General features: G+C 34.8%; 1 protein-coding gene across 8 annotated transcripts in view; it reads left to right on the top strand.

Moving 5' to 3' along the window:
* Nucleotides 1-16,794, top strand: part of GPHN (gephyrin) — a 607,453-nt gene that overhangs the window by 573,654 nt on the left and 17,005 nt on the right. For all 8 annotated transcript variants that reach the window (XM_044918131.1, XM_044918125.1, XM_044918130.1 and 5 more), the window contains 2 exons: nucleotides 70-157; nucleotides 13,226-13,299. In XM_044918131.1, coding sequence (XP_044774066.1) covers nucleotides 70-157; nucleotides 13,226-13,299 — 162 coding nt within the window. The remainder of the gene's footprint in view (nucleotides 1-69; nucleotides 158-13,225; nucleotides 13,300-16,794) is intronic.

The raw sequence follows: 16,794 nt of genomic DNA, 5'->3' as shown, positions 1-16,794 counted from the left end.
TTAAGTTGGCATTTAAATATCTAAAATCTTTTCTTGTGGTTAATTTATTTGTCTTTATTTTTTTTCCAGCCCAGATGACTTACTCAATGCCTTGAATGAGGGTATCAGTCGTGCTGATGTCATCATTACATCAGGGGGTGTGTCCATGGGGGAAAAGGTATGAAAAAGTGGGGTTCATGAAAATTTATCTAAGGTAATGTCCTTGATTAACTTTAGTCTGGTAGTTATCTGTTATCTGCACAAATCTGAAAATCCATAGGGCTTCAGAAATTTCTGGGCGTTCTAAAAGGGATGCAGTATGGGTAGATCAGATCAGAGGGCTTACCTCAGGAAAAGCTTGGAGAATCCTACAACTTGCAAAATGATTTTCATGTTTCTTTGAAGATTTCTGTTCCTTTGCTTACTCAACTTTACTATAACATTAGGACTTCCTTTATACATGATATTTACCCAAGATCCTGTCCTCCCCCGCCACATATTCCAAACCTGATAAAGAACCCTTAGCTCCTCACAGGGAGGAAAGACAGGATTAAGTATTCCATTGCCCCTTTTGACAAATAATAATGATCATAATCATAATAATGATGAAAATAAAATACAAACATATATATTAGTGTGTATAGGATTTCATAAGACTAAGTTATTTGCATAAAGTATATGCTTAGTCCTTTAAAAATCACAATTTCAGTGTCTCAGTATCATTAACTTTATATATCTTAATGAAATATGTTGGTTCATGATGATAATTGGGTCCGTTGAATAATATTATAAAAGCAAAATATACTTTACTACAATAACCAACCTGATGGGCGCCTGGGTGCTCAGTCGTTAAGCGTCTGCCTTCGGCTCAGGTCATGGTCCCAGAGTCCTGGGATCAAGCCCCACATGGGGCTCCCTGCTCCGCAGGAAGCCTGCTTCTCCCTCTCCCACTCCCCCTGCTTGTGTTCCCTCTCTCGCTGTCTCTCTCTCTCTTTGTCAAATAAATAAATAAAATCTTTAAAAAAAAAAAAAATAACCAACCTGATGTTTTGGCTCAAAAATGTTTCAGAACACAAAATATTTTGCCAGCCTATAATCCCTTTCCAATTTTTCTTTCTTTCATATTAATGACTAAACTGAAAATTTATAAAAATATTGTCATAATAGCAGTTATTACTAAAATTCAGATTTTTTCCGAGAGCAGCATTTTTAGCTAGATCTTATATATATGATTGTTCTTGGTCTCTGCCCTATCTAGCTATAAACTGCCTAAATTTATAACCTGACTGTTCGGCAGAATTTAGTGGTGTGAACAGAGAATGCCTCCCTTTCATTCACAACTAGTTTTAGAGTGTCTAAAAATAGCCCTTTAGCAGCCAAAAATCATAGAAGTAAAATAGAGAATCTCAGTCCAAGACTACCATCTCAGATTACATCCAGGAGTGAGGGTGTTGAAGTGTGGGTAGTATTCTCCTTATAGCAGACAGATTGCTGGATTAGTCTTTCCTCAAAGTCTCAGAAGTCCTTAGCCCCAGGTGGAGCAAACTGCTGCAGACCTCTTCTGAGATCACAAAGGCCAGAGCTGAGTTCTGCATTATGGTAGAATTATAAGAAATAATTTTCAACCTGTCTGTTTTCATTTCCATCAAATTGCCTGTGGTGCTCTGAATAACTTAAGAGTACTTGAATGTTAAATTTGTTGTTTCCAGGGAGTATTTCATGTATAATTTCTACTGGTTGCTAATGAGCCTAATTATGGACAATACCTATTTTGCAAACCTGAAGGTTGTCTTTTCCAGTACTTCTGAAATGGCAACAAGCTTCTAACAAACATAGGCTTGGCAATTGTGGTTCAACTATGTAAGGACAGAACACTTCTCAACCTTAACCTTCTTTATTAATGCTAACAAAGATTTCATTTGTCCTAGGAATTTGCTCACAAATAAAGAGAGGCAATATAGTAATGCATATTGGTTTTATTTATTTTATTATCTGTATGGTAAGATACTTACACTAAACCTTTAATTTACTAGGAAGGAAATTTTAGGAACTAGGCATCCCATAGTATTCCATGGGAGCTAATAATTGTTGTCCTTACCTCCTTAAGTGGGAATGAGATGAAAGGAACCAGGAAGAAAGAGATAAAGCATAAATGCAGCAGACTCCTGCCAACCTGCAAATTCTAGTTGCCAAAAGAATTTCAGTTGTACTTCAATAGCAAAAAGAAAAGCCTAAGAGACAGAACATCTGCATCAGCCCAAGGGCTGAGCCTGAAGACCAGTCACTGAAAAGATAGGGAGGTCAAGGAAAGATCCAGAAGCATTATTTAGCAAGCATGAATCTTACATGCAGAAACTCAGATATGCAAGGAATTTACTTACTTGATTCAGCTTAAATCCTACTATGAGCACCTATGCTACAGAACTGGCAGGAAATTGTATTAAGCCATTATGGAGCTCACCTGCACCAAGGATTATGCCAAGAAACTGATAAGGGCTTAAGAGACCAACAGTGAATCAGGGAGACACAGATGGTCACCAGTCTCCACTGTATACATCTAGAATGGCCCTGTAGTGCTGTGATCTCAGGTATTTGCTCCTTTAGGCCTTGCTAGCAGCACTGGGGTCATGGGGAAGCTGGGAGTATTGGGGCAGGGAGAAGGGGCTCCTGCTGCTTATGGGACCCACAGACCTCAGTCCTCTTCTCAGCCAAGAAGAAATGGCCCTTCCACAGTTGCTTCCCTCAGAATCTTTTCCCACCTCCACCTCTGCCCCAAAGTGGTTTTTTTTTTTTATGAAACACTGGCAGTTTCAAGTAAACAGTATCTGCTTTTTGCCCTGAAAACTAAAGAATTATATGCATGACTATAAATTTTCCATAACCTACAGAATTGTAAAATAGCTCAAAGACAATGAAAGGTGCAGATTGCCAAGAAGGATACACTAGATTGGACCCCCAGTAATTTTTTTTTTTTGCCTATTTGAAAGTCTCTTAATTTTTCCTGATAGTATCCACCTCCTACCTCATATGATCAAAATAATCACAAAGATCATTACTGATCACAAAAAAAAAAGGCTTTTCTCAGAGGCTTGCCCTGATTATTTAACAGCAAAAGTGTTAATTAACCAATAGGCCTCTTTAAGTTTGTTTTGCAAATCTAGAGCCATAAAGCAATAGAATATTAAAAATTAATCAACAGTATTCCAAACAAATAAATACAAATAAAATTTCCCTTATTATTTCATTCAGCTATATGTCATTCTTGTTCTGCTAGATCTTGGGTAACCGGTCTGCTTTCATGAACCCATCTGCTTCTATTCTAAAGAGCCCTGGGATTCCTGATGGTCTACTGGTACTACAGAAAAGTTATCTAAGCTACGTCACCTCAGGTGCCTATATCCAAGAGACTGTTCTCTGAAGTGCCAATAGTTCAAAGTACCTGTGATAGTCCTTTTCCCTAGTGCTCTGAATCTTTGTTGCAGGCACAAACTATTTACTGTAGCTTTTAGCAGAGCTTTCAGGCAAGCATTAGAGGAAAACAGAAACTTTCTAAAGATGACAGATACTTAATAGCTGTACTTAATTTATTACTGTAACCAATAATATCAGAATAGAAGATAAGTAAAATTCTCTATTCAGATACAGTATGTAACTATGTCATAAAAGTTTTGATGTGTTTCCCCTGAGGATGCAGACATATTACGGACAGCAAAGGCATTGTCAAATCTCCAGGCATGTCCCCTAAAACAAAATTTCTGAAATATTTATATTAACATTTTACATATATGGATCTAACCCAGGGCACACTGAGCATCTCTTCTCAGATATGACAGCAACTCCCCTCACATGACACTCTTACAATGGTAACATATCAAACAAACCTAATTATTTCTAACATCTCTTTTTATAAGATGAAAGAAAAAAAATCTGTGATTTTCTAGAGACCTTCTAGGAAATTTCAAACATAGTTTTAGGTGTAAAAGATATTCTGAAAGTTTTACTTTTTACTAAATTTAGGTCTGATCTTTAGAAGGCAAAATCAAAAGAGTTGTCAAAAAAGAACTGGGTATTTGATTAAGATAGGATCATGGGTACCTGAGAAACAGTACTGGTTACCTAATTTTTCAAAGCAAGAATAAAATAATTGGGGATAAGCACAGAAAGTAACATAATTGTAAATAATCTTAGCTCATTTGTAAATGAGGAAACTTTGTTCTTTATTTTTTCTTTAAATAAAGGCAAAATAAACATAAAGCACAAAAAGGAGATTGCACAAAAAATAACCTTGAGTTTCATGGGGAAAGCATTAATCAGTAAACTAAAGAAATAAGCTCATCAAACCTGAGTAAACTTACTAAAATTTTAATATAGTTCTCAGCTTCATTTTAGACAAAGGTATTATAAACCAAGGTAAATAAAAAATCTCTTTCAAAGTTTTGTCCTTTATTATGTTATTTTATATTTTGAAACAAACCACCACTTTACTTTAGAACAAAGAGTGGGCCCCAGACCCACGAGGGTCCCTAAGACACTTTAAGTGGGTCTGCAAGGTCAAAACAACTTTCATAATAATAAAACTAAGACTTTATTTGACTTTTGTATTCTCCTCTCATGAATGTACCATGAGTTTTTCCAGTGGCTATATATTATATGGTATCACATCAGACTCAGTGCAGAAGCAAATAAGAGGATCCAACTGACTTCTATTAAGCCAAACATTAAAGAAAGTTTCAAAATTATGAAAACAATGCATTAAAAAGTTACTTATATCAACATGAAATGGCTTTGTCATTGCTATTTCCAAATGAAACAACAAATTTTAAAAATTTTTTAGCTTTAGTTTCTAATACAGTAAATATCTATTAGACATAACCCACATAAACAAAAGCTCTGGGGATCCATATAAATTTTAATTTAAGAGCAGGTAAAGTGTCCTGAGACCAAATATCTTGAGGACTGAACCTAAAAAAAAAATACTTTTTTTCCTTGAAAAATAAAAGAACACACATAGTTATACTTCTCTGTCATTATTGTCCCTAGCATAATTGTAACACCCATATTTCATTATAATGTTTAAGAAAATAACTGATTTTTATTCCACAGTGAAAACTAGATAATTGAGAAATCATATACAAACATTTGAGCAGATTAGCAAAGTTCATAAACACACAGAATATAACTTTCTACAGCCACATGCATCCCTTTTGTACTTTCTTAATGTAGCAAAGATGAACAAACATATTAATTAACATGACCTAAAGATATAGCCTCTCTCTAGCATATAAAAATAAGAAGCAAAGTATATTAGCTTTAAAATAAAAGTATGAATGGTCCTCAACTTACAATGGTTCGACTTAACAGATTTCAACTTTACGATGGTGTAAAAGTGATGTGCATTAGTAGAAACCATACTTCAGATTTTGAATTTTGATCTTTTCCCAGGCTAGCAATATGCAGGGCAATAATCTCTCATGATTTTGGGCAGCCACAGCAAGCTGCAGCTCCCTGTCAGCCACAATCATAAGGGTAAACAATTGATAAACTTACAATCATTCTGTATCATACAATAATTCTGATTTGATTTTCACTTACAGTATAGTATTCAACAAATTACATCAGATATTCAGCACTTTATTATAAAATAGGCTTTGCAGAAGTGTTCTGTAATGTAAGTGTTCTGAACATGATTAAGGTAAGCTAGGCTAAGCTATGATGTTGGGTGGGTTAGGTTTATTAAATATGTTTTCAGCTTATGATATTTTCAATTCACAGTGGGTCAGGTGGTAGCTTCACCATAAGTGAAGGAAGATCTGTATATTAACTTAAAACTATGCTTGGTTATCAATGATCCAGTATTCTGTCTTACTTAGAAATCATCTAGGTGTCTGATAATTATTTGTTAATTAATTAATTTTATATCAGTTCAATAAGATTTTGTTACTTAAAGATCCTGAAAATTATTTTCAAGCAGACATACTACAAACATAATTACTATTGAAATTTAAAGTTTTTCAGAATAATGATTCAATTATATTGTACCCAATTTTACATTTTTCACATTCTTAAAATATTATATAGGAAAAGCATTAGCTTATTTGATGAATAAACCTATATAAACTTAATAAAAACAAACCCAAGCAAAATAAAAAGTATTTGCTTAATTATACTTAACACTGATAAATAAGAAAAAGAACATGGCTGGGTTTTCGTAATGACTAAAGTTATTTGTCAAAGATTTATCTTAACTTTCTGATCTTTGATGCTTAAACTTACAAGAATACCTTTTAATGTAGCTCATTTAAAATATAAGTTAAATTTCCTTATTATCTGGTAATTTAAGGAAGATTCTATATAAGCACTTATTTATTTCTCTAAGTCTATCAGAACAGAGCACCTTTAATTTAAGAGACAATATAATTATTTTGATGTATTTTTCTTCTTCCCCCTTGCAAAGCAAACTTTACTGTGGCCCTAAAATGGGGGCGCTTCTCTCCAGATCCTTCTGAAACTGGAGAGTTGGAGATTAGGGACTCTTGGATCACCCCTCCCAACACCTTCATCACATGGAGACTCAGATGAAGAGGTGTGGGGTAGGAGGAGTATGGTAGGAGGGAGGCACCCTGAATCCAAAGCACACCCTGAGGAAGGCCCACTCTGCTTGGTGGTCTCATAGGCATATGATTTATGAATACTTTCCAGAAGTAGGAAAACATTTCACACTCACAAAATGAGATAAATGTCTTCGTGGATCACAGATACATAGATACACAGACACATAAAAAAAAATACAGCTTCATCTCAACAACTTCAACCACAGGTCATGAATAAACACAGAAACAAAAAAACTTACTGGTCCACAAATAAAGAGCTGTTTCCCTTCCTAGAGGTCACAAAGTTCTTGATTGGTTTAGGCTCAAAATGACAGTAAGACAAATAAGTGAGAAAGACTAATAAGCCAGATTCTCTGTCTTCTCTTACCTGAGAATAAATTTCAATCATCCACTTGTAGGAATCATCAACCTATAAAATCAAATTCCCAATCATGGCTGCCACAAGGGGGAATACCTTATTGGCCATGCACGGAAACAAAATAGAATCAAAATCAATAAAGGGAACAAAATTAGAGAAACCAAAAGTTAGCAGAGTTCAAGTTTTCTTGCTGCTTGGCATTGACTCCATGAACCTAAGAAAAGTATGGTCAGATGTAAGCCACCTATAAAGTGCACTTTTCTAGCAATCAAGTTTACCTGGCTCCATCAGGTAAACCCATGGGGCATCTCAGTGGAGCCTCCAGAATTATTAGTGTAATGTTTTATAGATAAAATCATGAATTTCATATACATATAAAATAAACACAGGTCAAGATTTTATTTCACTCTTGAGTTAATGAAGGGACCAGTAAGATGTTACAACTGGTTCAAAGGAGAATTCAAAGAACACACACAAACAGATAATCAGGAATGCTGAGATAAATTTGCTAATAGATGCAAAACCGCTTTATATCCACAGGCAAATAATCAATTATATCTCCACAGACAGAGTTAATTTGCATTTCTTTGAATAATAATCTTATTTACCATCAGTTTTCTATAGCTTAATTTTTTTAAGTTTTTAGTTTAATTCCAGTTAGTTAACATATAGTGTTATATTAGTTTCAGGTGTACAATATAGTGATTCAACGCTTCCATACATCACAAGTGCACTCCTTAATCCCCATCACTTGTTTCACCCATCCCCCCACCCACCTCCCCTCTGGTAACCATCAGTTTGTTCTCTATAGTAAGAGTTTGTTTTTTGATTTCTCTCTCTTTCTCTCTCTCATTTTTTCCCTTTGCTTGTTTGTTTTATTTCTTAAATTCCAGTATGAGTGAAATCATATGGTATTTGTCTTTCTCTGACTGACTTATTTTGCTTGGCATTATACTCTCTAGCTCCATCCATGTCATTGTAAATGGCAAGATTTCATTCTTTTTTTATCACTGAATAATATTCCATTTCTAATACCTTAATTTTTATAAAATAGCTCAAAGATGATAAAACACACAAGCCAGAAGGTTGTGCTACACTGGACACCCAATAATCTTTGTTGCCCATTTTAAAGTCTTTCACAATTTATCTAATGTTGTTTGTTCTTACCTGAGTTGAGGAAAAGACCTTGCTTCTTCATCCATTCATTTTTCTTCTTCCAATCTGACTCTAGCTTTCAGAATATCAGACAGAGATCCTTGCTGCTTCTATAGGTAAACAAAATTTAAGAACAGTGGTGATTCTCAGCCTTTATGGCTATGTCTGGTACAGGCTTTCTCTCTGTCACAAGAAACATGAATATTCGTGTTCAAAAAGAGTGAGAGGGGTTTTTTTTTTTTTTTCCCAAGAAAAATAAAATACTTCCATTCATTTAGCAAATATGTAATGAGCATATCTGCTTTCCAAACTCTGTCATAACCTTTAAGGCCCTGCAAGTATGGCCTCCGCCTGTCTCTCCAACCTCATCTTTTTTTTTTTTTTTTAAGATTTTATTTATTTATTTGAGAGAGAGAGAACACCTGAGAGGGGATAGGGTCAGAGGACGAAGCAGACTCCCTGCCGAGCAGGAAGCCCGATGCGGAACTCGATCCAGGGACTCCAGAATCATGACCTGAGCCGAAGGCAGTCGCTTAACCAACTGAGCCACCCAGGCGCCCTCTCCAGCCTCATCTTATGCCTCTTGCCACTCATTCACTACCTTTCATTGTCTTTTCAGTTCTAGACACATTCTTACTGCTTTAGAAGCTTTGGTATGTACTGCTTTACTGCTTTAGAAGCTTTGGTATGTACGTCCCTCTGCCTGGAATTCTCATCTCTTCACGCTTCGTATGGCTGAATTCTTCTCATCCTCACCACCTCTTTTAAAATGGCCTTTCCTTATTCTCCACCCTGCCCATTATTCCCTATCCCAGCACCTGCTTATTTCCTTCATATCATGTACCACACTTTATAATTATTTTATTTCTTGGTTTACTTATTTTAGTCTGTCTTCGTTGGTAAAATACAACAGAACATTTTTGTGTCAGGGACCATGTCTATTCTTGTTCACCATTAAATCTCTAGCACATATAGAATTTGTGATATATGATAGACTCATAAGTATTGAACTAAGAAATGAATGAATAAATGAATGGCATGTGCTATTCACTAAGGATTTCACATATGTATACAAGGTTCCTGTTCTTACAAACTGTGTAGTCCAATAAAGGATGCATACCAGTTATCAGACAATTGCAATAGAACTTAGGTGTGTGATATCAGAAGGACATAGTATTATAAGGGCACATAGAACTCTTCAGAGTTCTGCTTCTACTGTGATACAATGGCTTATTTGGACCAACCCTCCCACCAAGAACAACTATAAAAGCTGTATAATTTTTTTTCATATTTTAAAGAAGAAAAAAGAAAAAGCAGGTGTCTGAAGAGAACAACCAAGACAGCCAGTATTCAAGGCACCAACATCTCAGAAAAGTGAACCACAGAGAAGTAGCATTTACTAATTCCTAAGCCAGGAGAATAGGGGGAGGTGTAATGGTACAAGAGACCAAAAGCCAACCATCGCAGAGTAGCTAAGAGCCTAAGAAAATAAACAGAATTTTTGGCAGTCTTAGGAGTTCAGGGCCTGTAGTGGAGGGAGCGGGGGCTGACTGGCAAATATCTCAGGCTCTCAGTTTAAACCCTGGAAGCGCTAGGTATAAGGACAAACTGGAAATATACCAGCCTTCACAAAGACTGAAATTGAGCATCAGATTATCTCAGTGTCTGATTAGATCAGGCAATCTTTAATTTACTTTAACTAACTGCCAATGGAAATTAAATCCTTTCTGGAAAAATCTATCATCATCTAGAACCTCTTTACTTCTTTTCACATTTAATGTTTGGGCTTCAGTTTTTAAAATCACCAGACATGCTAGAGATAGGACAAAATCACTAAAAAGAAAGAAAAACAAGATAGGACAGCACTAAAAATGTTCCTGATGTTTATTTTGTCCCATGTGAAATTTTAAAAACTGTAATTAATATTTTTAAGAAAAAAGAAATGACAAAATGAAGAATTTCACTGGAAAGCTAGAGTCTATTCATTATATTCAAAATTCTGGAAAAGGGATGGAAAATATGGAAAAGAGCATAAAAGACATATGGGATGTGGTAAAAGGTCTAACATACATGTAGTTGGAGTCCAGAAAGAAAGGAAAGAGAGTGAGCAGAAGCAATATTGAAGAAATATTGGCAGAGTTTTCCAAAACCAATGAAAGACATCAAGCCAGAAATTCAAGGAAGTCTGCTAATGTCAAGCAGGATAAATACAAAAACAAACAAACACATACCTGGGTAATCACAGCAAAACTACTGAAAACCAAGGACAAAGAGAAAGTCTTGCCAGAAGGATTCATTACCTTCTCAAAGGACCAACAATTAAACTAACAAATGATCCAAACAGATACGATGGAACACAGAAAACAATGGCATAGCATTTGTAAAGTGCTAAAAGAAAATAACGGCTGGTGTAGAACTGTATATACAGCAGAAAATTCCTTCAAAAATGAAGATAAAGACATTTTCAGCCCAATAAAAACTGAGCACAGGGAATTTTTTATCAGGAAGATTGTAGGAAATAAAAAGATATTGACTGTTTAAACAAAAAAAAGAGAGACAGAACATAAGTAATTAGAGCCTACCAATGGGTTAAGTTACTGTATTTTGAATATAATGTAGCCACTTAAAATTAGAGGAGGTAGCTCATGAGATGTCCTAGATATTCCTTTGGATAGAAAAGCAAGTTGCAAATCTGTATGTAAAGTATTCTGTCATGTGCATTCAAAAAATATGTTTGTAAATGCACAGACAAGTGTAGCAGTGATGGGAAGGACGAGTTTAAAACTTTATTTTATACTTTTCTATCTGCGTTTTTACCACAATATATTTTTAACTTTTGAATTAAAATTATTTAAATAAAAAAAAGAAAGAAAGATTGTGGAGCTACGGAAATGCAGAAAGGATTAAAGAGCAAAAGAAAGTGTTAATATGTGGTTAAATGTAAATGAGTGTTGATTGTATAAAATAATAATGTCTTATGAGGTTAAAATATGTTTATATATAAACATTGTATATTAAATTACAAATATAGAGTGTATATTGTCTGTATAGTATATATAGAAATATATGTAACAGTTAAATATATATATACACACATATACACACACATACCTAAAATCTATATAGAATATATGATACATTATAGCACAAAAAGCAGAAAGGAATAAATGGAGTTAACATGTTTTAAGTTTCATGCATTGTCTGGGAAGTAATAAAAATATCAAATTATGGTGGACTATTATAAGTCAAGAATGCATATTGTAATCTCTGAAATAACCACTAAAATAATAGTAAAAGAACGTGTAACTAACAAGCTAATAGAAGAGAAAGAAATTAAAATAACAAAAAAAATTGATGAATTCAAAAGAAGGCAAAAAAGAAGAAAAAATGAAATAAAACAGAAGTGACAAATAGAAAATAAATAGTAGGTGGTAGTTTTAAACCCAAATATAGCAGAAATTATATTAAATGTGAATGGACTAAGTCCTCCAATTAAAAATTGTCATCTGGATTGTAAAAAGACAATAAATTGTTTGATGGTAATAAAAAATCCACCTTAAATAGAAAGACACGGCAAATTGAAAGTAAAAGAGTAAAAAAAAAAAGTTACAATGCAAGATAGCTGGTGTGGCTGTATTGATATCAGAGAGGTTAAAAGGATTACAAGATATTAGGAGGGAAATTTCATATATTTAAATGGATTGGTTCATCAGAAAAACATAACAACTCTGAATTTGCATCTGATAATATAACCTCAAAATAAAGATAAGCAATTTATCATCCAGCCTTGGGAATTAAGGGAGGCTGAGAAAATGACTGAGACTGAGATAAGGGGTGGAGAGAGGAAGGTAGAAAGAAAGAATATTCCAGACAGAAGGAAAAACATTTTCAGAGACTGAGGGCAAGAAAGTCTTAGAAACTTAAAGTGATATAGTCTTGCTGGAATGGAGAGAGAGAGAGAGAGAGAAAAGAGGGTGAGGAGGAAGAAAGAGAGAGAGATTGAGATTGAGAAAGAGCAATGGGGTTGGATGGGAAGAGGATTGCCTGATGAGAGTAATGATTGTTAAAAGGGGACTAGAAAACATGAGAATCATAGATACGATATTAAGAAGATGAGACTTTTTTCCTGGAAAAGAGGAAGTTTTGATGTATTATATGATGACTTGATCAGACTTGTTTTCAAGAGATCTCTCTTACTACTGGGGGGGGAATGAATTGGAGGGGGGCAGGACTATTGGCAGAGAGACCTATTTCAATAATCCAAGTGAGATAATGTTGGCTGAGGCTGTGGAAATAGAAGGGAACAGATTTTTAAAATAAAATATCCTAAGCTTATGAAATATTTACAATTTTAGTAGGTTTCTTGGAGTTGAGAAATTTTTAGGACTGCAATTTTTTTCTCTATGTCTATAAAACCAACTGCATGGCAATGTTGTCTTTCATTTCCAAAGGTCAGGTTTTGTGAAACCACTGTGGATTAGTTGTAACTTTAGGTTGGTTGTTTTTGTTGGCAGAATAAAAATTTGGGACAATTAAACTCCCTTGACTTTCTATTTTAGAACTCCCTCCCTATTTTTTTATTTTAGTTGACTTATTTAGATTTGGCAGTCCGTGGGCAATGCCCAAGTCTTTCCTCAAGGAATGTGTACATTACTTTAAGTCCATTAAGGAGAATAATGTAGTACACATACATGGGGCTTCCCTGACCTAGCACAACTTCTTAAGCTTTTTATTTGTTAACATCCTTTCTCAAACATAAAATTCTGTATTAAAAGAGAAACAATAATCCATCAAGTAATGTGATTATTTGGTTTATTATCTATTTCTACTAGAATGTATTTTTTATGAAAGCGGGGCCATTGTCTCTTTTGTTCAAGCCTATATCCCCCTATACCTAGATTAGTACTCAGCATACACCAGGTACTCAATAAATATTTATTAAAGAATAAGTGAATGATAGGAATGAAGAAATGAAGGAATTTGCCTTAAGTAAATCAACTTCACTGAAGTAAGATGTTTCTTTTCATTTCAATCTTATAAATTTGTTTTATTTTCATGTAAAGTTTTGAAAGTCTGCTATTAGAATGTTTGAAAATAAAGTGATTGTTTTTCATATTTGCAGGACTATCTCAAGCAGGTGCTGGACATTGATCTTCATGCTCAGATCCATTTTGGCAGGGTTTTTATGAAACCCGGGTATGAAAATAATCTTATTATCTCATATATGGGGTTGGTTTGGCTTGCTTTCACTAACAAAGTTTTAAATGCTCTCTTTTTTACATTTTCTATTATGGATTATTTACTCTAATAAAAGAAATATTATACTATTAGAATTCCTTGCACAAGGGTAGCTCCTATCTGAAATGGAATTCATCTTCCTTAGGAATAGCTGGATTTGTTACAAATGAAGCAAAACAACTTTCCAAACCTTTTCTCTCTTTAGTTTCCATGTCTAGTTCCTTCTTTCTCTTTTTCTCTTTCTATTCATACTGCTTCTTTCTCTCATTTTAAAAACATTTTAGTATGAAAATTCTCAAAATGGGCATCTGGGTGGCTCAGTCAGTTAAGCGTCTCCCTTCAGCTCAGGTCATGATCCCAGAGTCCCAGAATCGAGTCCCACATCGGGCTCGCTGCTCAGTGGGGAGTCTGCTTTTCCCTCTGACCCTTCCTCCTCTAGTGCTTTCTCTCTCTCACTCTCTCTCAAATAAATAATATCTTAAAATAAAAGGAAAAGAAAATTCTCAAAATGCATAAAAGTAGGGAGTACAATGAAACCTCCATGTACCCATCACCCAGCTTCAGGAACTATTAACATCTTTCCATAACTGTTTTATCAGTCCCCTCCCTCACCTTTTTGAGGGGACAGGGGGCTAGATTGTTTAGTGTTTTTATTTTGTTTTGTTTGTTTGTTTTGGACTGTTTTAAAACAAATTCTACAATGTCATTTTGGTATACATCTCAAGAAATAACAATAACAGCAGCATTCTCTTGTGTAATCACAATGGTATTTTTCACCTAACAAAATAAATAAGAATACCTTAATATCATCTGATACCCTGATCATATTCAAAATTCTCCCAAATGTCAAGAAAAAGAATGCCTTCTTACATGTTTTATTTGAATTAGAATTCAAGTCACGTCCACTCACTGTATTTGTTGTTAAATCTCTGTTAAATAATAACATTTACCTCCTTTTTTTGTCATGCCATTGACTTGAAGAAACTGCATCATTTGTCCTAATGAATGGATTTGGGTAATCGTTTCCTTGCAGTGGTGGTTAACTTGTTCCTCTCTCTTTCCAGTATATTCTACAGACTGGAAGTTAGACCTAAAAGTTTGATTACATTCAGATTCTTTTTTTTTTCCTTTGCAAAAATACTTCAAAAGTAATGTTTCATATTGTTTCTTACTACCTCCCAGGAAAAAGAAAAATAACTACATTCCAAGATCTGGCACATCTCCTAAAGGGCTGATGGAGGTTCTGTAATCAGTTGTAAATCCTCAAAGAATGCCACGCATTGGTGTTGAAATATGTGTGGCCATGTCTTTAAGCAATAGTTTGCCTGTTCAGACCCCTACTAATTTATAAACCTTTCATTCATTATTTAAAGGATTCACTGTGTAGGTGAGCATTCTAATTCTAACACACCTCCATGCTGTCAGGGACAACAGTAAATAATGCTTTAGTTCAGAACTATACTCTGATGGGTGCTCATGTGAATCTGAAGAGAGAGAGAGGTGATACTTACCAGTTGTTATGAGTGAGCTATGAGAACCATCAGTAAATTCCAGAAACCTTTTTTAAGTGTCAAGCCAGCCTTCCTAATCTCCCACATTTACTGGGTACCTCTCATCAGGTCTAGGACAGAGATCAGGTTTTACTGCTATGATTTTGCCATTTAAGTATGAAGTTAAGATTAACCCTAACATCTTCTCCACAGTTTGATAGAATTTAGAATTCTTGACATTGTATTTCTGTAGTTTCCCAATATTGCTACTGCTAACAAAGCCCTTTTATTATTCAAACTATTGGATTTGGATCATTCTCATTAAGAACATTTTGTCTTGAAGCACCTGGGTGGCTCAGTTAAGCATCTGACTCTTGATTTCAGCTCAGGTCATGATCTCGGGGTCTTGGGATCAGGCTCCACACTCAGCGGGGAGTCTGCTTGAGATTCTCTGCCCCTACCACTGCTCGCTGTCTCTCAAATAAATAAATAAATAAATATTTTTTTAAAAAAGAATATTTTGTTTTAAGCAAATATTACTATGCTATGAGTGCACAGGCTTTTTTTTCCTGTCCCTATGGGCAGTACTAATTTGATTGGAATAAGAGGATATCCCAAAAGCATGTCAATGTGCTTCTCACTAACCTCAAAAATCGAATTGACTATTCTTTTTGCAGTGAAAAAGAAGCTGGTATTAGTTGCCCTCACCTGTAGAGGAGAATTATTTGTGGGTTGTTGTTTTTTAAGATTTATTTATTTATTTTAAAGAGGGGCGGGGGAAGGGCGCCTGGGTGGCTCAGTTGGTTAAGCGACTGCCTTCGGCTCAGGTCATGATCCTGGAGTCCCGGGATTGAGTCCTGCATCGGGCTCCCTGCTCAGCAGGGAGTCTGCTTCTCCCTCTGACCCTCCCCCCTCTCATGTGCTCTCTCTCTCTCTCATTCTCTCAAATAAATAAATAAAATCTTTAAAAAAAATAAAAATAAAGAGGGACGGGGGCAGAAGGAGAGAGAGAATTAGAGGAGAAATATTTGTAGTATCTATTATTTAAATTAATCTCAGCACCTGTGATGCATAATTTTGGTACTATTTTTATTTTCAGTTTATTTCTTACCCCTTATTAAGGCTCTTATCAGTTCCTAATGTTTATTCTCCTCCCTTAAAGTTGTAACACTGTGACCTCAGTCATTGTATAAATGCTACTATGTTCTGATCTCAAGAGGAGAATTGAACAATAGGTGTTGGGTTCCAAGGAAATGGCTTTCTCAAACTTAAACAAAAGCTTCACAGTCTAGCAATAGGACACTCATGATAGCAATGCATGATAAAATGTATTGTTGTAATAGAATCTTTTTAAATGAATACCTTTAGAGAAATCACAGAACCTATCTGCAAGATGCAAAAGATGATTTAAACTGGCTTTAAATATAGAAGGAAAGGATAATGTATTCCTTCCTCACTCTTATTATGTGTGTTAGTTTGCTTTAATAAAATGGTTTAGAAGTTTAAATGGGCTTCCTTTACTTGGCCAGAATTTATACTTGTCTAAAGATAAGAAGAATTTAAAGGTAATTGCTCCTTAATAGTAGAACAAGAAGAAATATAAAAAGCTCAAGAACAATTTAGCTTTGCTCTTCCCACATACACTGCATTAAGAATATAATTAACCTCTTTCATTTTAGACAGAGAGGTACTCAAAAAAACATTTGGAGTATTATCAGCCAGGACTACCAATCATAATTTTTATGGGTCATCTGCAGTGAACATAGCTGTTGTCAAGAGCGTATCTTGGAAATTATTTTCATCACATAGTAACAGTTGTGGCCAAATAACTTATTCATATATTGATATGATAATCTAATCTAGCTTTTCTAAAATACAGCAAAGAATCATAAAGTAAGCAAAAAAGGTCTCAGAGTAGCCAAAAATAGATGTTACAAAGTACACCCACTAACACTTCACAGCA

The sequence above is a fragment of the Neomonachus schauinslandi genome, chromosome 9, assembly GCF_002201575.2.
Source record: "Neomonachus schauinslandi chromosome 9, ASM220157v2, whole genome shotgun sequence".
In the NCBI taxonomy this organism is placed as follows: domain Eukaryota; kingdom Metazoa; phylum Chordata; class Mammalia; order Carnivora; family Phocidae; genus Neomonachus; species Neomonachus schauinslandi.
The sequence above is the reverse complement of the archived record's forward strand: the minus strand, read 5'-3'. Positions and strand labels throughout refer to the sequence as shown.